This window comes from Nerophis ophidion, linkage group LG03 (genome assembly GCF_033978795.1).
Source record: "Nerophis ophidion isolate RoL-2023_Sa linkage group LG03, RoL_Noph_v1.0, whole genome shotgun sequence".
Lineage (NCBI taxonomy): Eukaryota > Metazoa > Chordata > Actinopteri > Syngnathiformes > Syngnathidae > Nerophis > Nerophis ophidion.
In genome coordinates this window covers 1,572,139-1,598,627 of record NC_084613.1, presented here as the reverse complement: position 1 = coordinate 1,598,627, position 26,489 = coordinate 1,572,139, and the positions used below count along the sequence as shown (strand labels likewise).

The following is a 26,489-nucleotide window of genomic DNA, read 5'->3' as shown; positions in this document are numbered from 1 at the left end:
AAGAAATATGTGTTTAAAAATCCTAAAATCATTTTTAAGGTTGTATTTTTTCTCTAAAATTGTCTTTCTGAAAGTTATAAGAAGCAAAGTAAAAAATAAATGGATTTATTTAAACAATTAAGTGAAAATATGTTCTTGGATTTTCAAATATTATTTGAGTTTTGTCCCCCTTAGAATTAAAAATGTCGAGCAAAGTGAGACCAGCTTGCTAGTAAATAAATACAATTTAAAAAATAGAGGCAGCTCACTGGTAAGTGCTGCTGTGACAGACTCACGCCGTCGTCGTCTTGCGGGTTCCATGGACCACCAAGGAAGGACATGACTTCGAGCAGGTTTGACTTGCTCTATGTTCCCACACAAGCTTGTCTGTGGTCAGGCCGCTCTTCCGCTGCGTCTCCTGTCTCCCTCTGCTGCTCGCTTCGCCGTCTGCTTTTCAGCAGCACGTACTTCAGTCCGCCTCTTCTTGTCGTTGTATGTGTTTTTCTCGCTCCGCACCATCACCAGCCCTGTTCTCTCCTCCTTCTCCCCTTTCATACAGCGAGAGGAGATACGTTAATCGTGTACAGGTGCGCGATCCACACACCTGATCTTGTTTGTGGCGTCGCTCCCAGCACGCCATGCCTCGCCGCTCGCTCGCCATCCCTGCCTCCTTGCCGCCTGCCCTGCCTCGTCGTCAGACCGTCGGCTCCGCCTCTCCACAGCTGCTATTTGAGCTATATTTAGAACAGGCCATCGGGCGACTCATCTGGTCCTTACGGGCTACTGTGTTGGTGACCCCTGGCTTAGAGGGTCCGCTTTGAGACCACAAGGTCATGAGTTCAAACGCCGGCCGAGTCATAGCAAAGACTATAAAAATATGAGCTATGACCTCCCTGCTTGGCACTCAGCATTAAGGCTTGGAATTGGGGGTTAAATCAACAAAATGATTCCTGAGTGCGGCCATCGCTGCTGCTCACTGCTCCCCTCTCCTCCCATGGGGCTGAAATGCAGAGGGTAATTTCACCACACCTAGTGTGTGTGTGACTATCATTAGGACTTTAATTTATGTCATTATTTATTGACACTTGCACATTTTTTAACTTACTCAAACATTTCAGTTTTCCACAATGAGAAAAACTTTCAAGTACAAGTTAAAGTAGCAATGATAGTCACACACACACACACACACACACTAGGTGTGGTGGAATTTGTCCTCTGCATTTGACCCATCCTCTTGTTCACCCCCTGGGAGGTGAGGGGAGCAGTGAGCAGCAGCGGTGGTCGTGCCCCGGAATCATGTTTGGTGATTTAACCCCCAATTCCAAGCCTTGATGCTGAGTGCCAAGCAGGGAGATCATGGCTCACATTTTTATAGTCTTTGCTATGACTCGGCCGGGGTTTGAACTCACGACCTACCCATCTCAGGGCGGACACTCTAACCACTTGGCCACTGAGCAGGAGCAAATTTAGGACAATTGCACATTTTTAGTTTAGCATTCAAAGACATTTTCTTCCCAGATTGCCCTCTCTAATAATAATGATGACACAGTTTGGCAAATTACAAAGAAGAAGTATTTGGGAATCGTGCCACGGCTTCACTGAGCTGCTAGGCAGGAAATCATTTGGAGCCAGCATGTCTCCGTGTTGATTGGGGACTGCTTTTAATGAAACACCCTGACCTGGCCCCCGAGGACCGTCTGTGTGATTGGGGGGGAAGTTGAAGTCGGTGCAAAGCTCTGCATGGAGGACAGGAGGACAGGATGGAAGTCCCAGCTGCTGCACACGGGATTACAACTCTGGACATCAAATTGCCTTATGTAACACACGCTGGACCACCAGCAGCACTTATGCAACATCAGACCAGCACACACACACACACACACACACACACACACACACACACACACACGCAAAAGGGATGAGAGTAGAACTGCCATAAATATTTGAACAAACATTATATTATTATTATTATTATTATTATTATTACAAAAGAAGACTGCCAATTGAAAAATCAACATGCCAGAAGAAAAAGTGAAATTGAAAAATAAAATATTAATATTATTATTTTTTTTGATCAAGTGCTGTTTTATTTATTGTATTTCCCTTTGCGTCAACTATTTTTTTTTACTTTATCAGGATTGTTGTTGTTTTTTTCCCTGTAAACTTCCTGGTTCTGATTCCCACTTGTATGTTTTCCTCCCAGAGGCGGGGGTCAGCTCTTTAGCGCCGCTCTAGTGGTTCAGACTTGTGTGAAGAAGGAAAAAGATAAAGAAAAAATATATTTATTTGAATATATTTTCTCTGGGAGAACAAGCTTGACACAAAGCTCCCTAATTGTTAGAAATGGCACAGTTTATATTAAACATGCTTCACTGATGAGAGGATTTAGCAGGCACCGTTTTGTCCTACTCATTTCACAGTCCTTGAACTCATCGTAGTTTGTTTACATGTTGTTGTGGCTTGTGCAGCCCTTTGAGACACTCCTGATTTAGGGCTATATAAGTAAACATTGATTGATGCTGTACCAAACATGCCCGGAGCCTTTAGATTCAGCAATGCGGGCGTCTGTGCAGTGTCAGTGAACGAGCACATACAGTTGATAGATAATTGCGATAGCCAATCAGATCATGAGTTGTTGTCAGTAAGGCCTTCTCGCTAAACTAACGCTGTGATTGGATACTCTGGACCCTTTTGGACACAATTGAGGGGCTTCAAGGTCCAGAAGTGTGCAAATTTGTTTCTGTATGGTATCCGGTGTCCATGTGGTGATATCAATTACAGTATTTTTTTACTTCTGCAGACCTGGGACGCTGGCCTTCATTGGCCTTCGTTGGCCAGGCCAGGGCGAAGAAGAGAATACAGAAAAGGCCAGGTGGTAGAATTTTATTTGGCAGGTAAATATACTGTTGAAATGTTGATGAGTGTACTTAGATTGAAGAGTGCTTGAATGTTGATGAGTGTACTTAGATTGAAGAGTGCTTGAATGTTGATGAGTGTACTTAGATTGAAGAGTGCTTGAATGTTGATGAGTGTACTTAGATTGAAGAGTGCTTGAATGTTGATGAGTGTACTTAGATTGAAGAGTGCTTGAATGTTGATTTTGTTGAAGGAACCTCAAGTGTTGGTTGCACTTTGTTGAAAGAAAATGTGAATGCAACAATTGTTCTTTACTTGCTTCTTTGTAGCCATAATTCATGTATGCATCATTCCGTCAGAAGAAATAACAGAATTATGGCAAAGTTCCCCTGCAGTGTCCAGTATCTAATATTTACTGCAAAGTCTCACTGCTTGCTTTTATTGCTAAAAAGTTACTGAATCCATTCTGATCATATGGTTGCTAAAAAACAAATATTGGCCCTGAATGGTATCAGCAACCACAAATTCTGCATCCAATAGAATCTTTACACTCCTAGTATGTACAGTAGTGTACATGTGAAATATACCCTGGATATACAGTAGAGTACAGTATAGAATGTATGTACTGTCAGCTCAGAAAAGGCAGGATCATGACATGAGGACACACAAGTACATTTGATTGACAGCAGTCCTCAGCAAGTACATTTGATTGACAGCTGTCTTCAGCAAGTACATTTGATTGACAGCAGTCCTCAGCAAGTACATTTGATTGACAGCAGTCCTCAGCAAGTACATTTGATTGACAGCTGTCCTCAGCAAGTACATTTGATTGACAGCAGTCCTCAGCAAGTACATTTGATTGACAGCAGTCCTCAGCAAGTACATTTGATTGACAGCTGTCCTCAGCAAGTACATTTGATTGACAGCAGTCCTCAGCAAGTACATTTGATTGACAGCAGTCCTCAGCAAGTACATTTGATTGACAGCTGTCCTCAGCAAGTACATTTGATTGACAGCTGTCTTCAGCAAGTACATTTGATTGACAGCAGTCCTCAGCAAGTACATTTGATTGACAGCTGTCCTCAGCAAGTACATTTGATTGACAGCTGTCTTCAGCAAGTACATTTGATTGACAGCTGTCTTCAGAAAATACATTTGATTGACAGCAGTCCTCAGCAAGTACATTTGATTGACAGCTGTCTTCAGAAAGTACATTTGATTGACAGCAGTCCTCAGCAAGTACATTTGATTGACAGCAGTCTTCAGCAAGTACATTTGATTGACAGCAGTCCTCAGCAAGTACATTTGATTGACAGCTGTCCTCAGCGCTGACTGCTGCTTCTTCTCTTTTTATTTTGTTGAAGCCTCACCCTCACATCAAAAACATCCTGAATGGCTTTCTTGAAGCAGTGCAGGTTGTAATCTATCAGTCCTGACAGGCAGACAAGAGTTGACAAGTCATGCACCCTGCATACCTGCTACTGTACTCTTACATGTACTACTGTATGTTGACAAGTCATGCACCCTGCATACCTGCTACTGTACTCTTACATGTACTACTGTATGTTGACAAGTCATGCACCCTGCATACCTGCTACTGTACTCTTACATGTACTACTGTATGTTGACAAGTCATGCACCCTGCATACCTGCTACTGTACTCTTACATGTACTACTGTATGTTGACAAGTCATGCACCCTGCATACCTGCTACTGTACTCTTACATGTACTACTGTATGTTGACAAGTCATGCACCCTGCATACCTGCTACTGTACTCTTACATGTACTACTGTATGTTGACAAGTCATGCACCCTGCATACCTGCTACTGTACTCTTACATGTACTACTGTATGTTGACAAGTCATGCACCCTGCATACCTGCTACTGTACTCTTACATGTACTACTGTATGTTGACAAGTCATGCACCCTGCATACCTGCTACTGTACTCTTACATGTACTACTGTATGTTGACAAGTCATGCACCCTGCATACCTGCTACTGTACTCTTACATGTACTACTGTATGTTGACAAGTCATGCACCCTGCATACCTGCTACTGTACTCTTACATGTACTACTGTATGTTGACAAGTCACGCACCCTGCATACCTGCTACTGTACTCTTACATGTACTACTGTATGTTGACAAGTCACGCACCCTGCATGCCTGCTACTGTACTCTTACATGTACTACTGTATGTTGACAAGTCACGCACCCTGCATACCTGCTACTGTACTCTTACATGTACTACTGTATGTTGACAAGTCATGCACCCTGCATGCCTGCTACTGTACTCTTACATGTACTACTGTATGTTGACAAGTCATGCACCCTGCATACCTGCTACTGTACTCTTACATGTACTACTGTATGTTGACAAGTCATGCACCCTGCATACCTGCTACTGTACTCTTACATGTACTACTGTATGTTGACAAGTCATGCACCCTGCATACCTGCTACTGTACTCTTACATGTACTACTGTATGTTGACAAGTCATGCACCCTGCATACCTGCTACTGTACTCTTACATGTACTACTGTATGTTGACAAGTCATGCACCCTGCATGCCTGCTACTGTACTCTTACATGTACTACTGTATGTTGACAAGTCATGCACCCTGCATGCCTGCTACTGTACTCTTACATGTACTACTGTATGTTGACAAGTCACGCACCCTGCATGCCTGCTACTGTACTCTTACATGTACTACTGTATGTTGACAAGTCATGCACCCTGCATACCTGCTACTGTACTCTTACATGTACTACTGTATGTTGACAAGTCATGCACCCTGCATACCTGCTACTGTACTCTTACATGTACTACTGTATGTTGACAAGTCATGCACCCTGCATACCTGCTACTGTACTCTTACATGTACTACTGTATGTTGACAAGTCATGCACCCTGCATGCCTGCTACTGTACTCTTACATGTACTACTGTATGTTGACAAGTCATGCACCCTGCATACCTGCTACTGTACTCTTACATGTACTACTGTATGTCCTTGAATTGCCGCCGGGGTGCTAATTAATTTAAAACCTCTTCTCACTCCGGCACTTACTAAAAGCATGCGGTAAATTTAGGCCTGTGCTTAAAAATTTGAGTGTGATGTAAGGATACCATCATGAAAAGCACATTTAATAAACATTTTTTTATTATGGTCTTACCTTTACTTATAAATGAAGTCCATGCGCAGCTCCTTCTGATCAAAAGCATCGATAACTTGTTTATAGAAGTCTTCCTTATCTTTCTTCAGTTTTAAAAGTCTCTCTGTCTCGATGGAGATCTTCCTTTATTACCTCCTGCTTCCATTGAAAGTCCAGTTTAGAAAACTGTTTTATTTTAGATATGTAATCCTCCATGTTAAAAGTGCAAGCGAGATGAAAAACTAAAGGATCGCTGCTCACTCTTGCTGCTTGTTGTCACTTCTTCTGCAGCCGAGTTGTCGCAAGAAGGATCACTAGCGCCCTCTACCACCAGGAGGCGGGAGTCATTTAATGACTCATATTTGACACACACAGCTACGGTATATTAATAAAACATAGCTGCTTACTGTTCTTTTTAGCATATTCAATAGCTTGGACCTTAAATCCTACTGAATAGCTCTTAATCTTCTTCCCTTTATGCGATTTCAAATGATTGAAATCAGCCTCCTTCTTTTTGAAAATGATGACAGGTGAAGTGTCACTCGTGACGTGACGAGTTTGACCCGGCGGAAATCCTAGGCATGCGCTAAAGAAAATAATATTTTTTTAAATGAGTTTGACCCGGCAGTAATTCTAGACAGGCACATACTATATACCCAGCGGCAATTCAAAGAAATACGGTATCTTCATTCTCATAGATAAATGTCACCAAGTTAGCTAGCTACACATATCTTTGATAATTTACTTTCTTCCTTCCCATCCATCCATCCATCCGTTTTCTACTACTAGTCACTTTTTTGGGGTCGCATGCTTGGATCAACCAAGTTATTTTGAGCTCTAGCTTGAAGGTCATGATTAAGACAGGATGTTTTGGCTGGATCTTACAAGGTTCTTTCTGACAATTGCTAAGCTAAGCAGCGATGGGGATGCTGGTAAATCAGTCACTGTATCATCCTCACGTCCTTGCAAGGACAGTCACTGTATCATCCTCACATCCTTGCAAGGACAGTCACTGTATCATCCTCACGTCCTTGCAAGGACAGTCACTGTATCATCCTCACGTCCTTGCAAGGACAGTCACTGTATCATCCTCATGTCCTTGCAAGGACAGTCACTGTATCATCCTCATGTCCTTGCAAGGACAGTCACTGTATCATCCTCACGTCCTTGCAAGGACAGTCACTGTATCATCCTCACGTCCTTGCAAGGACAGTCACTGTATCATCCTCACATCCTTGCAAGGACAGTCACTGTATCATCCTCACGTCCTTGCAAGGACAGTCACTGTATCATCCTCATGTCCTTGCAAGGACAGTCACTGTATCATCCTCACGTCCTTGCAAGGACAGTCACTGTATCATCCTCACGTCCTTGCAAGGACAGTCACTGTATCATCCTCACATCCTTGCAAGGACAGTCACTGTATCATCCTCACATCCTTGCAAGGACAGTCACTGTATCATCCTCATGTCCTTGCAAGGACAGTCACTGTATCATCCTCACGTCCTTGCAAGGACAGTCACTGTATCATCCTCATGTCCTTGCAAGGACAGTCACTGTATCATCCTCACGTCCTTGCAAGGACAGTCACTGTATCATCCTCATGTCCTTGCAAGGACAGTCACTGTATCATCCTCACGTCCTTGCAAGGACAGTCACTGTATCATCCTCACATCCTTGCAAGGACAGTCACTGTATCATCCTCACGTCCTTGCAAGGACAGTCACTGTATCATCCTCACGTCCTTGCAAGGACAGTCACTGTATCATCCTCACGTCCTTGCAAGGACAGTCACTGTATCATCCTCACGTCCTTGCAAGGACAGTCACTGTATCATCCTCACGCCCTTGCAAGGACAGTCACTGTATCATCCTCACGTCCTTGCAAGGACAGTCACTGTATCATCCTCACGTCCTTGTAAGGACAGTCACTGTATCATCCTCATGTCCTTGCAAGGACAGTCACTGTATCATCCTCACGTCCTTGCAAGGACAGTCACTGTATCATCCTCATGTCCTTGCAAGGACAGTCACTGTATCATCCTCACGTCCTTGCAAGGACAGTCACTGTATCATCCTCACGTCCTTGCAAGGACAGTCACTGTATCATCCTCACATCCTTGCAAGGACAGTCACTGTATCATCCTCATGTCCTTGCAAGGACAGTCACTGTATCATCCTCATGCCCTTGCAAGGACAGTCACTGTATCATCCTCACGTCCTTGTAAGGACAGTCACTGTATCATCCTCATGTCCTTGCAAGGACAGTCACTGTATCATCCTCACGTCCTTGCAAGGACAGTCACTGTATCATCCTCACATCCTTGCAAGGACAGTCACTGTATCATCCTCATGTCCTTGCAAGGACAGTCACTGTATCATCCTCATGCCCTTGCAAGGACAGTCACTGTATCATCCTCACGTCCTTGTAAGGACAGTCACTGTATCATCCTCATGTCCTTGCAAGGACAGTCACTGTATCATCCTCACGTCCTTGCAAGGACAGTCACTGTATCATCCTCACGTCCTTGCAAGGACAGTCACTGTATCATCCTCACATCCTTGCAAGGACAGTCACTGTATCATCCTCATGTCCTTGCAAGGACAGTCACTGTATCATCCTCATGCCCTTGCAAGGACAGTCACTGTATCATCCTCACGTCCTTGTAAGGACAGTCACTGTATCATCCTCATGTCCTTGCAAGGACAGTCACTGTATCATCCTCACGTCCTTGCAAGGACAGTCACTGTATCATCCTCACGTCCTTGCAAGGACAGTCACTGTATCATCCTCACGTCCTTGCAAGGACAGTCACTGTATCATCCTCACGTCCTTGCAAGGACAGTCACTGTATCATCCTCACGTCCTTGCAAGGACAGTCACTGTATCATCCTCACATCCTTGCAAGGACAGTCACTGTATCATCCTCACATCCTTGCAAGGACAGTACTGAGACAATTCTACTTTTCAATGAACATTATTTCTACACATTCAGATAGTTTTCCTGTGACAGAATGTATTCATTGTGAAATGACTACCTTGTACTATTGTAATGAAATACTATTCTTGGTGTGACGTGCCAGTTATTCACTCACCTTTTCTCTCAAAGCTTTCTTTGCGAAGGAAGCAGACCATGGCGAGGAACCTGGTGACCTCTTTCAGGTACATGACTGTCACGTTGTCCAGGTGGATTATGGCCACGGACTCCTCGTCGTAAGGTAAACTTGTCTCTGTGTCGCTCATCCTGAGGGAGAGACACAAACACATTTTAAAGTACACTTTGTACTTTCTTGGCTGATTTGTGGATTCATGACTGTGTAGTCGGTATTGCTTCCTCCGAGCAATGTTGAAGGCCAGCTTCTGAGAGGATGAATCACTCCTTCAAACATCATTATTATTAAAAATGTTTTCATGTTAAACAAAACAAATCACATCATGATGAGGCACTTCCTGAAGGAATTGTGTGTGAATGCTCCAATGCTGAAGTTGAACTGATATCCTGGAATTTCTTTTAGAATTGTTGAAGTCGATCACACATTCCCAAACAGGCTGAAGATTTGGAAGTTGGAACAGTTTGAATCAGATGACAAATGTGGGAGTTATGGAACTTTGATTTCAATGGGAATTTCCCCCAAATTTGGGAATTTTAGGTACAGTGGGAATTAAAAAAAAAAAGCTAAACAACTTGAACGGTCTGAATGAGTTGAAATGGTTGGTGTTGGAATTTTTCAAATCGGTCGAAAAATGTTGAATTGAGAAATGGTATTACGCAATTCCTGGAATTTCGGGAAAACTTGGAATATTTCCAGAGTCAAAAACAACTTTGTTTCTTGTCCTAATTAGGACGAATGATTTGACGGTGGAACGCTTGAAATACATTGAAAAATGTGGGAGGAGTAGTCGCCCAAAAAAACGGGTGGAAATAGGGCTTTGGAAAACCAGGAATTCTGGAAAATCCTGGAATTTTTTTTAACAAAAAAAAATGGTTTAAATTTCCTGGACGGTGGAATGTGTTGAAGTGGTTTGAATCGGTTAAAAAATCTGGAAATGGTGGAAGTTTGAAAAATGGCCAATTCATTTTGAGTGGGAAAAATGTCCAGGAAAACCTGGAATTCTGAGAAATCTGGGAATGTTTGTTATTTGTCAAGGATAATCCCGTGATTCCCGATTAGGCCGAACAGTTTGCAGTTGGAACAATTTGAATTGGATGAAAAATGTGGAAGGTAGAGCGCGCCAAAATCTGGAGGAGAAGAAGAAGTTGAAGAACTTTAATACATGGATGAATATTGGGAGAGAAAACAATAATCAGCATTTGAAAGACATTTGTGGTGAACGACACAAGAGAAAAGTATTTATTCAAGGATCAATATTTCCTGAAAAGGCCATTTGTTGTCAGAAGATGAAGTGGCCAAGGAAGACTGTAAAGCAGATTTGAGGTTTGTCAGGTCAGTCTCAGCAGCAGACAAGATATTAGCAACCATCTTGTCAGGTCAGTCTCAGCAGCAGACAAGATATTAGCAACCATCTTGTCAGGTCAGTCCTAGCAGCAGACAAGATATTAGCAACCATCTTGTCAGGTCAGTCTCAGCAGCAGACAAGATATTAGCAACCATCTTGTCAGGTCAGTCCTAGCAGCAGACAAGATATTAGCAACCATCTTGTCAGGTCAGTCCTAGCAGCAGACAAGATACTAGCAACCATCTTGTCAGGTCAGTCCTAGCAGCAGACAAGATATTAGCAACCATCTTGTCAGGTCAGTCCTAGCAGCAGACAAGATACTAGCAACCATCTTGTCAGGTCAGTCCTAGCAGCAGACAAGATATTAGCAACCATCTTGTCAGGTCAGTCTCAGCAGCAGACAAGATATTAGCAACCATATTGTCAGGTCAGTCCTAGCAGCAGACAAGATATTAGCAACCATCTTGTCAGGTCAGTCTCAGCAGCAGACAAGATATTAGCAACCATCTTGTCAGGTCAGTCTCAGCAGCAGACAAGATATTAGCAACCATCTTGTCAGGTCAGTCTCAGCAGCAGACAAGATATTAGCAACCATCTTGTCAGGTCAGTCCTAGCAGCAGACAAGATATTAGCAACCATCTTGTCAGGTCAGTCCTAGCAGCAGACAAGATATTAGCAACCATCTTGTCAGGTCAGTCCTAGCAGCAGACAAGATACTAGCAACCATCTTGTCAGGTCAGTCCTAGCAGCAGACAAGATATTAGCAACCATCTTGTCAGGTCAGTCTCAGCAGCAGACAAGATATTAGCAACCATATTGTCAGGTCAGTCCTAGCAGCAGACAAGATATTAGCAACCATCTTGTCAGGTCAGTCTCAGCAGCAGACAAGATATTAGCAACCATCTTGTCAGGTCAGTCTCAGCAGCAGACAAGATATTAGCAACCATCTTGTCAGGTCAGTCTCAGCAGCAGACAAGATATTAGCAACCATCTTGTCAGGTCAGTCCTAGCAGCAGACAAGATATTAGCAACCATCTTGTCAGGTCAGTCCTAGCAGCAGACAAGATATTAGCAACCATCTTGTCAGGTCAGTCCTAGCAGCAGACAAGATATTAGCAACCATCTTGTCAGGTCAGTCTCAGCAGTAGACAAGATATTAGCAACCATCTTGTCAGGTCAGTCTCAGCAGCAGACAAGATATTAGCAACCATCTTGTCAGGTCAGTCTCAGCAGCAGACAAGATATTAGCAACCATCTTGTCAGGTCAGTCCTAGCAGCAGACAAGATACTAGCAACCATCTTGTCAGGTCAGTCCTAGCAGCAGACAAGATATTAGCAACCATCTTGTCAGGTCAGTCCTAGCAGCAGACAAGATACTAGCAACCATCTTGTCAGGTCAGTCCTAGCAGCAGACAAGATATTAGCAACCATCTTGTCAGGTCAGTCTCAGCAGCAGACAAGATATTAGCAACCATCTTGTCAGGTCAGTCCTAGCAGCAGACAAGATATTAGCAACCATCTTGTCAGGTCAGTCCTAGCAGCAGACAAGATATTAGCAACCATCTTGTCAGGTCAGTCTCAGCAGTAGACAAGATATTAGCAACCATCTTGTCAGGTCAGTCCTAGCAGCAGACAAGATATTAGCAACCATCTTGTCAGGTCAGTCTCAGCAGCAGACAAGATATTAGCAACCATCTTGTCAGGTCAGTCCTAGCAGCAGACAAGAGATTAGCAACCATCTTGTCAGGTCAGTTTTAGCAGCAGACAAGAGATTAGCAACCATCTTGTCAGGTCAGTCTCAGCAGCAGACAAGATATTAGCAACCATCTTGTCAGGTCAGTCCTAGCAGCAGACAAGAGATTAGCAACCATCTTGTCAGGTCAGTTTTAGCAGCAGACAAGAGATTAGCAACCATCTTGTCAGGTCAGTCTCAGCAGCAGACAAGAGATTAGCAACCATCTTGTCAGGTCAGTCTCAGCAGCAGACAAGATATTAGCAACCATCTTGTCAGGTCAGTCCTAGCAGCAGACAAGATATTAGCAACCATCTTGTCAGGTCAGTCTCAGCAGCAGACAAGAGATTAGCAACCATCTTGTCAGGTCAGTCTCAGCAGCAGACAAGATATTAGCAACCATCTTGTCAGGTCAGTCCTAGCAGCAGACAAGATATTAGCAACCATCTTGTCAGGTCAGTCTCAGCAGCAGACAAGATATTAGCAACCATCTTGTCAGGTCAGTCTCAGCAGCAGACAAGATATTAGCAACCATTGTGTGCAGAGAACATGACCACTAGGACGTGCCTTGGAGTACAGAGAACTGGTAACGTACTGTGAAGACTTCTCCTTTTATGGCTCTCAGCGAAGGCAGACACTTCCCTTACTTCTCCTGCTTTTGCTTCTTTGTCTTGTCTCACCTTTCTTGGAGCCTCTTTTTAGACTGCGCTCCAAAACTTAAACAATGGAATTGATTATTCTTCGGGACGTTTGTGGCTGGATACACGATGAACTCTTGGGAGAAGTGGAGGTTTGTGTGCTTGACCATTCTTTCAGTCGAGGACATTGAAGACATCTACCAATGTGGAATCATGATTGCCAAGACATCTACCAATGTGGACTCATGATTGCCAAGACATCTACCAATGTGGAATCATGATTGCCAAGACATCTACCAATGTGGAATCATGATTGCCAAGACATCTACCAATGTGGAATCATGATTGCCAAGACATCTACCAATGTGGAATCATGATTGCCAAGACATCTACCAATGTGGAATCATGATTGCCAAGACATCTACCAATGTGGAATCATGATTGCCAAGACATCTACCAATGTGGAATCATGATTGCCAAGACATCTACCAATGTGGAATCATGATTGCCAAGACATCTACCAATGTGGAATCATGATTGCCAAGACATCTACCAATGTGGAATCATGATTGCCAAGACATCTACCAATGTGGAATCATGATTGCCAAGACATCTACCAACGTGGAATCATGATTGCCAAGACATCTACCAACGTGGAATCATGATTGCCAAGACATCTACCAATGTGGACTCATGATTGCCAAGACATCTACCAATGTGGAATCATGATTGCCAAGACATCTACCAATGTGGAATCATGATTGCCAAGACATCTACCAATGTGGAATCATGATTGCCAAGACATCTACCAATGTGGAATCATGATTGCCAAGACATCTACCAATGTGGAATCATGATTGCCAAGACATCTACCAATGTGGAATCATGATTGCCAAGACATCTACCAATGTGGAATCATGATTGCCAAGACATCTACCAATGTGGAATCATGATTGCCAAGACATCTACCAATGTGGAATCATGATTGCCAAGACATCTACCAATGTGGAATCATGATTGCCAAGACATCTACCAATGTGGAATCATGATTGCCAAGACATCTACCAATGTGGAATCATGATTGCCAAGACATCTACCAATGTGGAATCATGATTGCCAAGACATCTACCAATGTGGAATCATGATTGCCAAGACATCTACCAATGTGGAATCATGATTGCCAAGACATCTACCAATGTGGAATCATGATTGCCAAGACATCTACCAATGTGGAATCATGATTGCCAAGACATCTACCAATGTGGACTCATGATTGCCAAGACATCTACCAATGTGGACTCATGATTGCCAAGACATCTACCAATGTGGAATCATGATTGCCAAGACATCTACCAATGTGGAATCATGATTGCCAAGACATCTACCAATGTGGACTCATGATTGCCAAGACATCTACCAATGTGGAATCATGATTGCCAAGACATCTACCAATGTGGACTCATGATTGCCAAGACATCTACCAATGTGGACTCATGATTGCCAAGACATCTACCAATGTGGAATCATGATTGCCAAGACATCTACCAATGTGGAATCATGATTGCCAAGACATCTACCAATGTGGACTCATGATTGCCAAGACATCTACCAATGTGGAATCATGATTGCCAAGACATCTACCAACGTGGACTCATGATTGCCATGGCTTCTCCACAAATTGGGAAGAAGCTGGCAGCCCTCCAAGCCACAAATGAATGAAGGATGGTCAAAGCTGTCTGCAATCAGACTTTGGAGGTTCATAAGTTGCATGTCAGCAGCCAAAGAGGAGCTTTTGTCACTTGTCACCTGCTTTGGAAAGCCTTCGTTATCATTCATACACCAAATAATAAATGAGCAGAATTGTGTTGAATCAAGAGTCAATTCTGAATCAGATGTAATCAGAATGGAATTGTGAGGTGCTGAAAGACTCCCACATCATAGATGTTAGAAAAGTATTGAAAGAAGACACTTTGTTTGCCTCTGACTTTACCAGCGATTTAAACTTTTATTGCAAATTGGGTTTTTACAATCCAAAGGAAAATATTTGGAGTCACTTCACAGACGAGCAGCAAGTGTTGCTCTGTGGAACACGAAGCAGTCGCTCACTACATGCTGATCTGGTCATCAGCTGGGACAAAACATGGATGTGTTCCCTGACTAGTGCAATATCGGTCAATGATATCAGTCAGTTGATAATATCGGACATCCATATTTGTAATGGAGGCTTCATGAGTGTGCCAAAGAACAGTCAAGCTTCCCAACGTCTTCTGACATGAGAAAAGCCAGGCGTGTAATCCAGATGTGCTGCACAAGCTGTTCGGCCCAGATAATGAGGACATTCTACCTTGCAACCCTCTTTGGAGCTTGTAACTAACCTGCTTTACATAATGGAGCATTTCCCTAGCAAAGAAGTGTGAGGAATATTCCCCGGCTTCAGGCTAAGTGTGTCCTACTTCCATTGCAAACAGCAGTGAGGCCACATTGCCACCACACGCTGGCCTCCTTCTTCTTCTTTCATTCTGACACACATTCAGGTCAAAGAGGACACACCTGCAGCAATACTTCTTTTATTACGATGTGGAATGTAAGCATATTTCTCAGTTACAATCATTGTCGATGCTTCACATTCAATACAATAACTGCACTTGACTAACTACAAAATGAAGATATGATCACATTGAAATGTTGTTTACCAGGAATTGATGAAGGTGGACCCCGACTTAAACAACTGGAAAAACTTATTGGGGTGTTAGCATTTAGTGGTCAATTGTACAGAATATGTACTGTACTGTGCAATCTACTAATAATATGTACTGTACTGTGCAATCTACTAATAATATGTACTGTACTGTGCAATCTACTAATAATATGTACTGTACTGTGCAATCTACTAATAATATGTACTGTACTGTGCAATCTACTAATAATATGTACTGTACTGTGACATCTACTAATAATATGTACTGTACTGTACAATCTACTAATAATATGTACTGTACTGTACAATCTACTAATAATATGTACTGTACTGTGACATCTACTAATAATATGTACTGTACTGTGCAATCTACTAATAATATGTACTGTACTGTACAATCTACTAATAATATGTACTGTACTGTACAATCTACTAATAATATGTACTGTACTGTGCAATCTACTAATAATATGTACTGTACTGTGACATCTACTAATAATATGTACTGTACTGTGCAATCTACTAATAATATGTACTGTACTGTGCAATCTACTAATAATATGTACTGTACTGTGCAATCTACTAATAATATGTACTGTACTGTACAATCTACTAATAATATGTACTGTACTGTGCAATCTACTAATAATATGTACTGTACTGTGCAATCTACTAATAATATGTACTGTACTGTACAATCTACTAATAATATGTACTGTACTGTGCAATCTACTAATAATATGTACTGTACTGTGCAATCTACTAATAATATGTACTGTACTGTACAATCTACTAATAATATGTACTGTACTGTGCAATCTACTAATAATATGTACTGTACTGTGCAATCTACTAATAATATGTACTGTACTGTGCAATCTACTAATAATATGTACTGTACTGTGCAATCTACTAATAATATGTACTGTACTGTGCAATCTACTAATAATATGTACTGTACTGTTCAATCTACTAATAATATGTACTGTACTGTACAATCTACTAATAATATGTACTGTACTGTGCAATCTACTAATAATATGTACTGTACTGTGCCATCTACTAATAATATGTACTGTACTGTGCAATCTACTAATAATATGTACTGTACTGTGCAATCTACTAATAATATGTACTGAACTGTGCAATCTACTACTAATATGTACTGTACTGTGCAATCTACTAATAATATGTACTGTACTGTGCAATCTACTAATAATATGTACTGTACTGTGCAATCTACTACTAATATGTACTGTACTGTGCAATCTACTAATAATATGTACTGTACTGTGCAATCTACTAATAATATGTACTGTACTGTGCAATCTACTAATAATATGTACTGTACTGTACAATCTACTAATAATATGTACTGTACTGTGCAATCTACTAATAATATGTACTGTACTGTGCAATCTGCTAATAATATGTACTGTACTGTGCAATCTACTAATAATATGTACTGTACTGTGACATCTACTAATAATATGTACTGTACTGTGCCATCTACTAATAATATGTACTGTACTGTGCAATCTGCTAATAATATGTACTGTACTGTGCAATCTACTAATAATATGTACTGTACTGTGACATCTACTAATAATATGTACTGTACTGTGCCATCTACTAATAATATGTACTGTACTGTGCAATCTGCTAATAATATGTACTGTACTGTGCAATCTACTAATAATATGTACTGTACTGTGCCATCTACTAATAATATGTACTGTACTGTACAATCTACTAATAATATGTACTGTACTGTACAATCTACTAATAATATGTACTGTACTGTGACATCTACTAATAATATGTACTGTACTGTGCAATCTACTAATAATATGTACTGTACTGTACAATCTACTAATAATATGTACTGTACTGTACAATCTACTAATAATATGTACTGTACTGTGCAATCTACTAATAATATGTACTGTACTGTGCAATCTACTAATAATATGTACTGTACTGTGCAATCTACTAATAATATGTACTGTACTGTGCAATCTACTAATAATATGTACTGTACTGTACAATCTACTAATAATATGTACTGTACTGTGCAATCTACTAATAATATGTACTGTACTGTGCAATCTACTAATAATATGTACTGTACTGTACAATCTACTAATAATATGTACTGTACTGTGCAATCTACTAATAATATGTACTGTACTGTGCAATCTACTAATAATATGTACTGTACTGTGCAATCTACTAATAATATGTACTGTACTGTACAATCTACTAATAATATGTACTGTACTGTGCAATCTACTAATAATATGTACTGTACTGTGCAATCTACTAATAATATGTACTGTACTGTGCAATCTACTAATAATATGTACTGTACTGTGCAATCTACTAATAATATGTACTGTACTGTGCAATCTACTAATAATATGTACTGTACTGTTCAATCTACTAATAATATGTACTGTACTGTACAATCTACTAATAATATGTACTGTACTGTACAATCTACTAATAATATGTACTGTACTGTGCAATCTACTAATAATATGTACTGTACTGTGCAATCTACTAATAATATGTACTGTACTGTGCAATCTACTAATAATATGTACTGTACTGTGCAATCTACTAATAATATGTACTGTACTGTGCAATCTACTAATAATATGTACTGTACTGTGCAATCTACTAATAATATGTACTGTACTGTGCAATCTACTAATAATATGTACTGTACTGTGACATCTACTAATAATATGTACTGTACTGTGCAATCTACTAATAATATGTACTGTACTGTGCAATCTACTAATAATATGTACTGTACTGTACAATCTACTAATAATATGTACTGTACTGTGCAATCTACTAATAATATGTACTGTACTGTACAATCTACTAATAATATGTACTGTACTGTGTACAATCTACTAATAAAAGTCTCAGTCAATCAATTGTAAATTGACGGAGTAACTTTGTTTTGTCACAAACTAAAGTGATGGTGAAATTATTATCTGTATTGTCAGGCTTTGCATGACAGTCATGCTTTTATTTTGGTGTTTTCCTGTTCCTGGTTAAATGACAGGTGGACGTCATCTGCAATTAGTCAGATTTATAAAGCCTCTCTCTCTCTCTCTCTCTCTCTCTCTATATATATATATATATATATATACATATATTAAAGCGTAGGTGGTGCTTCACTTCCGTGTTCAGATTACGGTTAAGGTGTAGTGCTAACATAACATTTCGATTGTTACTGTGACTGATTTAGTTAGTAAGATGATGTAAAAGCTCAACAAAAAGGAAAGACTGTTTGGCAGGAAAACGAAAGGAGACTTCTTTTTTTTATTGCGAATAGTCGCTCTGACATCAAAACAGTGAAGACACTTTCTCAAACCAATTACACACTTTATCTTCAAAAATCCAATGCAAGTTTCAAAATTGTATTAATCTGATTTATTTTTTTATGTATGTATAATTTAACAGCCCAAAAAATACTATTAGCAATATTATTATTAAACAGGCTGGGTTCTTTTTTTAAAAATACTCGATTTAGTCATTACTGCTTAAACTTTCACGCTTACATTCACACCTTTTGCAATTTACAGTCTATGATTATTCTGACACGGACAACCTTTGAGAGAGAAAACATAGAAAGTTCCGAACTGGATTTGAACCTGAACCTATGACGCAAATTAGCTCAACACACGCTGGTTAAATGGGGCATTTTTATTATACAGTACTGTTTGTTACACCTAACGCAGGAATGAAGTTTATGAAATGTTGTTACACAACACACTTATGTACCCTATTTTTCTGAGTATACGTCTCTCTTGAGTATAAGTCGCACCTGCCGAAAATGCATAACAAAGAAGGGGGGAAAAAAACATGTTTAAATCACACTGGAGTATAAGTCGCATTTTGGGGGAGATTTATTTGATAAAACCCAACACCAAGAATAGACATTTGAAAGGCAATTTCAAATAAATAAAGAATAGTGAAGAAGAGGCTGAATAAGTGTAGGTTATATGAGGCATAAATAAGCAACTGCTATGTTAAGCTAACATATTATGGTAAGAGTCATTCAAATAACTATAACATATAGAACATGCTATACCTTTACCAAACTATCTGTCACTCCTAATCCATAAATCCCATGAAATCTTATACGTCTCTTATGTGAATGAGATGAATAATATCATTGGATATTTTACTGTAATGTGTTAATGATTTCACACATAAGTCGCTCCTGAGTATAAGTCGCACCCCCGGCCAAACTATGAAAAAAAACTGTGATTTATAATCCAAAAAATACGGTAGGCTAGGAGAAATGTCATAACCAGGAAGCGCTGAAACAGTGACTGGGTCTGTGAGCTGAAGGTGGGGGGAAACAGAGTAGCATAGCAACTATTGACACTTTTTCATCCACCATCATCTAGATGTTGATGCATACAAAGTGTATGATGTACAAAGTGTATGATGTACAAAGTGTATGATGTACAAAGTGTATGATGTACAAAGTGTATGATGTACAAAGTGTATTACTCATGTAGGGATGAGTGTTGGGAGTCCATTCACTTACCCATAAATGCAAGAGATGTCAATGACGACGTCAATCATGTCACAGCAGAGTTGGTAAGTCTGCATGTCCACTGGACTGCTGTCTGTGGCGATGTAAATCTTACTGACCACGTCTAAAAGGAAGGCCTTTTCCACACCTGAGTTCTGGACAAAGACCAAGAGGAAGATCAGCACTTAGCCTCCCTCAGCATCAAACATGGTCTACGGTATGTGGCCCGATTGGTACTGGGCCACAGAAGAATTGTTTATTCATTTTTATTTAAAAAAATAAAATAAAAAAATAAATAAAAATAGTATTTTTTTATTCTTATTAAATCAACATAAAAAGCACAATATACACTTACAATTAGTGCACCAACCACAAAAACCTCCCTTTTTCAGGACAAAAACGTCCCTTTTTCATGACAAAGAAAAAAAAAAAAGGAATTGATCGCATTTATTTATTATTTATAATGCTAATAAAATATGAAATATCATCCCCAGTCACGTCTTTCATTGTGATAGTAAACTACATTTCCCCCCAAAAGTGCAGTTGCCCTTTAGAGTCTAATGAAATATAAAGTGGCCCCCAGCCTTGATTTATTTTCGCAGGTGACCCCTTGTGGAAAACATCTGGACAACAGCGACGGAGGTCCTAGCCTAGCATCATCTGGACAACACCGACGGAGGTCCTAGCCTAGCATCATCTGGACAACAGCGACGGAGGTCCTAGCCTAGCATCATCTGGACAACAGCGACGGAGGTCCTAGCCTAGCATCATCTGGACAACAGCGACGGAGGTCCTAGCCTAGCATCAGTGCAACAAACAGCAAGTTGTGTGAAGAAGGAAAGTCGTACTCACAGATATGAAAATGTTTAGAAGGTTTTCAAGAGCAGGCAGCTGTGGAATTAGCTTCTGGACTACTTTGCTGAATGCTTCAAATATGGAATGGTCGTATATACTGGTTAGATAGAAACTGGAACGGGATGGAAACTGAATGAGAATATTGGGACACTTATTGACACAAGTTTATAAAAAGACAAAGTGGGACTAACTGGTTTGACTAACAATGATGAAGTAGTTCAATAAGTTGTCATACAGTCAATGGTATCATTTTGAAGAAGCCTTTACAATTTAGTCTTATAAATGAGACTTTTCCATTCAATGAACACTCTAACTTGTTGTAGATACAGATAACCTAAAACTTTGTTTCCAAATGTTTACCTCAGATGTATTTGCTCAAGTCCTGAATCCGCGATGTCATCATTGGAGCGTTTGTGTATATCCGTCTGCTTCTCAATCTTATGCTCGTCCGTCAAGCCGTCAACTTTGTGAATGAAGACCTCAAAGTTGATGTCAGGGTTGACTTTGTAAGCCCGTGTCACTGTGAGATGTAGTCGACATAACGCCTCCACATAATCGTCCTAGAAAGACAGACATTTCTCTCCTGATCAATAAACATATGAATAAACGATGATACAGTTTGGAGCCAAATGGTCCGGCCTTACTGTGGCCTAAAGACTACTGCCATAGACCATCTGGGTATTGCAACCACACCTAAAGTCTTCTAGAGAATAATGGCAAATGACTCAGAAATGTAAGGAAAGAAGTTCTAACAACTGGGTAGCATGGTTGTATTTATCAGCTGAGTGATAAATCTACAAAATAAAAATGAAAAAAAGCAAACTTTCAACATTTATTAACACATGAACACACTAAAAGTTGGTACCATTGTGTCCCGGTATAAATTCCTAGGACCTAGAATGGGTACAAAATTGGTTCAAATGTGAAAGGTACCTATCCCGAGTCTCAACTACTACTTTACCTGCGAGTCAATAACAAAGATCAGTGCTCCGGTGCCTCTGAAGATCATTTCGTAGTCAAATGTGGGCTCGAAGAAGTCAATCTGCCCGGGGAAGTCCCAGATCTGGAAGCTGATGAAGGAGCTGCTGGATACATCCTCCCTGCAAATTTTGTTGGTGCTCTCCAGGAACAGTGTCTCATTTGGAGACATCTTGTGGAAAACCACCTTCTGAATTGAGGACTTTCCACTCCTTCGCAGACCCATCAGCAGGATGCGAGGTTGGACTTCTCCGCTCGGACTGTCACTGAAGCCCATGACTGAACAAGATACAACAAATGTCAATCTTGTAACTTCATAAATGCTGAATGCAGATTGTGTTCAACACGGTCATTGAAGATTGTGTTCAACACCGTCATTGAAGATTGTGTTCAACACGGTCATTGAAGATTGTGTTCAACACCGTCATTGAAGATTGTGTTCAACACCGTCATTGAAGATTGTGTTCAACACCGTCATTGAAGATTGTGTTCAACACCACAAATGTACACCGTCATTGAAGATTGTGTTCAACACGGTCATTGAAGAGGTACGTGTGTTTATTCGCCTCACGCTTCATCTCGCAATCTGAATGGCGAGCGGTCTGCTGTGTTCAAAGTTTGTCTTCTTTTCATCACCAGCTGAGCTAAAAGATCAACTTCACTAACTTTAATCGACACAATTGAGGTCATCAATTCCTTAGACCAAAAAAAAAAATGATTTCAAAAAGTATTTGACACTATTACCGTATTTTCCGGACTATAAGGCGTACTTAGAAACCTTTCATTTTCTCAAAACTTGACGTGCACCTTTTAACCCGGTGCACCTAATGGACGGAATAAGTTTGGCTGTGCTTACCGGCCTCGAAGCTATTCTATTTTGTACATGGTGTATTGATAGGTGTAAACAGTAGATGGCAGTCACACATAAGAGATACATGTAGACTGCAATATGACTCAAGTAAACACCAACATTGTATATGTTCCATTGAAAATATAGAACATTACACACTCAAAAATCTACCAACATAGTTTAATACGACTTTGGTATGCTATGAAGCCGTACCGCTTGATGGATTGTACTTCTTACCTTCTGGTACCTGCTGATCTGCATTTGGGATCTGCATAAGTCCTGAAAATTTGCGTGCCTCCACCTTTATAGTCTGTGTTGACTCCATAGTCAATAAGCTTCTTCTTTTTCTTTATCTTCTTGTTATGTGACATTCATCCTCCACTGTTGCCATTTCTAATATAAAGTAGTGTAAAGTTCTTACTTATATCTGTCAGTAAACTCACCATGAAAGCACTAAAACATACCGGTGTAGTGACTTTACATTATTCACCCAAGGAACTTTAGAGAGTTCCGATCAGATGGTTTTTCACCGTACACATTTCGGGTGTTGTTGTTGCACGAGTGAGCCACGGATGAGGAAATGCTGCTCTGTTACTGATTGAAGTAAATGTGAATGTCATTAAAACAGTGAGTGCCATCTTTTGACACTTCTTCCACGCCCGTCCTTGCACGCTACACCGCTACAACAAAGATGACGGGGAGAAGACGCTGCCAAAGGTGAGCCACGTAAATAAGAGCGGCCACAAAACGGTGCTTCCTGAAGCAACTGTCAGAAAGTGAGTTGAAGATGATGTGTAGAAAAGCATCTATCCAACATTTGGAGCAAAGAAGCAGCATTACATACTACTAATATGACTCCTTTAATGCGCCTTGTATTCCGTTGGGCCTTTTGTGTGAAAATAGAGCTGACTCAACCTACTCTTCCGCAGTGCGCCTTATAATCCGGTGCGCCCTATGTTCCGGAAAATATGATAATCATAACATTCTATTGAACAAATTCTGGGGATTGGCTCACAGGTGGGTGGGAACTTATTTGACAAACAGGTGTAAGTTACCAATCTTATTTGGTACTATACCGCCTCTGAAAAGTACCTCCGTCAAAATGTAAACAAACGCCATTGGTGGATCTGCACCTGACATCCACTGTCATGATACCAAGTACAGGAGCGTATCGAGTCGATACTACTATGATTATGTCGACATTTTTTGGCATCACAACATCTTCTTTCGTTTTTAAAAAATGTATATTATGTTTATAAAGTCAGTAAATACGTCCTTGGACACATGAGGACTTTGAATATGACAAATGTATCATCCTGTAAGTACTTGGTATCAACATGATCCATACCTAAATGTGTGGTATCATCCAAAACTAATGTCAAGTATCAAAGAAGAGAAGAATAAGTGATTATTACATTTGAACAGAAGTGTAGATAGAACATGAAAACAGTGCGACACCTACCCTTTACATCAGTATTTCTTAACCATATTATTATTGGTTTATTTGGTGTTGTATTTTATTGTATGATCCTGTAACTACGTGGTATCAGATCCATACCTAAATGTGTGGTATCAACCAGAACTAATGTCAAGTATCAAAGAAGAGAAGAATAAGTGATTATTACATTTGAACAGAAGTGTAGATAGAACATGTTGAAAGAGAAAATAAGCAGATATTAACAGTAAATGAACAAGTAGATTAATAATCCATTTTTACAGTTTGTCCCTCATAATGTGTATCAAATAATAGGTATATAAAGTACACAATATGTTACTGCAGACTAATTAGGAGTCTTTGTTTGTTTACTTACTACTAAAAGACAAGTTGTCTAGTATGTTCAACATTTGATTGAAGGACTAAATGACAATAATAAACATTAGTTTCATGTACACTAAGATATTGTGTTGAAATAAAGCCAATAATGACATTGTTGTGGTCCCACTAGTACCTCCAGTAGATGTTTGGTCCTAACTGACCTTGTTGAAGACTTAGTGTACTTTAGTCCTGGTTTCAGCAAGTAACAGCATGAAGTAAATATGCTGCCAGCACAACAGCAAATATCATATTCTTGTCCTTGTGCTTGCAAGTTATGGTCGGTGTTTGCTGAAAATGATAATGAGTTGTAAGTATAATGTTTGGTGAAAATGATAATGAGTTGCTTGTAAGTATAATGTTTGGTGAAAATGATGATGAGTTGTAAGTATAATGACGTCATGGACGAGTCCAAAGTTGACTACCTGCGTCCTCCAGGTGGTCTTGCTGGTCCAAATAGTCCAAGAGTGAGTCCTCCATGTCCTCCATGTTGTTTGCACAAGTCTGCTTCTCGGTCACGTCCATGTCTTCTGGACACTCGCTCTAAATTTAACACCACACTTGATACCTGAGACCTCGGAAATGTCAGCTCCACTTTATTCCCCACATTACACTAACCTTTCAAAATAAAATACACACTTGTTACATTTTTACATACTGTGTTTGGAAAACATACATGATTAGTTTTTCATAAATATTTGTACAGTGGTGGTCAAAAGTGTAGGTACAGGTGTAAAGAAGATGATGTCTGACTTTCCAATCATTTCTACAACTCTTATTTTGTTGTGATGTCGTGATTGGAGCACAAACTTGTTGCTCACATAAAACATTCATGAAGTTTGCTTCTTTTATGACTTTATTATGTCTCTACTGAAGATGTGAGCAATCAAAAGTATACGTACAGCAATGTTCATATTTGCTTCCTTGTGACCTTGGCAAGTTTACCTGCAATAAGACACTTTTGGTGGCCATCCACAATCTACATTTCTGACATGTCCACACCTTTAAGTCAGGACTTTGGGAAGGCCATTCTAAAACCTTCATTCTAGCCTGATTTAGCCATTCCTTTACCACTTTTTAGGTCATTGTCCTGTTGGAACACCAAAATGTGCCCAAGACCCAAACTGCGGGCTAATGATTTAGGTAGGTTGTCCTGAAGAATTTGGAGCTAATCCTCCTTTTTCATTGTCCTATTTAAAGCAGCAGTTCCATACGCAGCAAAACAGAACCAGAGCATAATACTACCACCATCATGCTTGACGGTAGTTACAGTGTTCCTGGGATCAAAGTCCTCACCAAACATATTGCTGGCTATTGTGGCCAAACAGCTCCATTTTTGTTTCATCTGACCACAGAACTTTCCTCCAGAAGGTCTTATCTTAGTCCGTGTGATCAGAAGCAAACTTTAGAGGAGCCTTAAGGTGTGTCTTCTGGAGCAAGAGCTTCCTTCTTGGATGGTAGCCTCTCGGGCATAAAAGAAGCAAACTTCATGAGTGCTTTTAGTGAGCAAGAAGTATGTTCTCCATCACTTCATCACAAACAAAGAAGTATGTTCTCCATCACTTCATCACAAACAAAGAAGTATGTTCTCCATCACTTCATCACAAACAAAGAAGTATGTTCTCCATCACTTCATCACAAACAAAGAAGTATGTTCTCCATCACTTCATCACAAACAAAGAAGAGTTGCAGAAACGACTGGAAAATCAAGATGGACATGACATCATCTTCTTTACAGGTGTACCTACACTTTTGACCACCTCTGCACATATACTAGCATGTACTGCAAGTAATAAAGAAAATAATGCATAAAAAAAAGAATACTTATCACGAAGAAGAAAAGTGTTAAACGTTTGTGAAGTTCGAGCTTAGTCCAGTCAGGACTTGCTAGAAACTTTCCAAGACTG

At 40.2% G+C, this 26,489-nt stretch overlaps 1 protein-coding gene across 2 annotated transcripts; it reads right to left on the bottom strand.

Moving 5' to 3' along the window:
• Positions 1-1,568: 1,568 nt before the first annotated feature.
• Positions 1,569-25,149, bottom strand: rragd (ras-related GTP binding D). Of its 2 annotated transcripts, none has more exons than XM_061893869.1 (7): positions 25,008-25,149; positions 21,903-22,198; positions 21,302-21,501; positions 20,939-21,053; positions 20,099-20,241; positions 9,092-9,240; positions 1,569-1,823 (listed from the first exon to the last, which is right to left on the bottom strand). In XM_061893869.1, the coding sequence occupies exons 1-7, from the start codon at positions 25,105-25,107 to the stop codon at positions 1,783-1,785; spliced, it is 1,044 nt and encodes a 347-aa protein (XP_061749853.1). In that variant the 5' UTR covers positions 25,108-25,149; the 3' UTR covers positions 1,569-1,782. The 2 variants fall into 2 exon arrangements, with proteins under 2 accessions (XP_061749853.1, XP_061749852.1); XM_061893868.1 differs by lacking the exon at positions 1,569-1,823 and adding an exon at positions 2,847-4,267.
• Between the last annotated feature and the right edge of the window lie 1,340 nt (positions 25,150-26,489).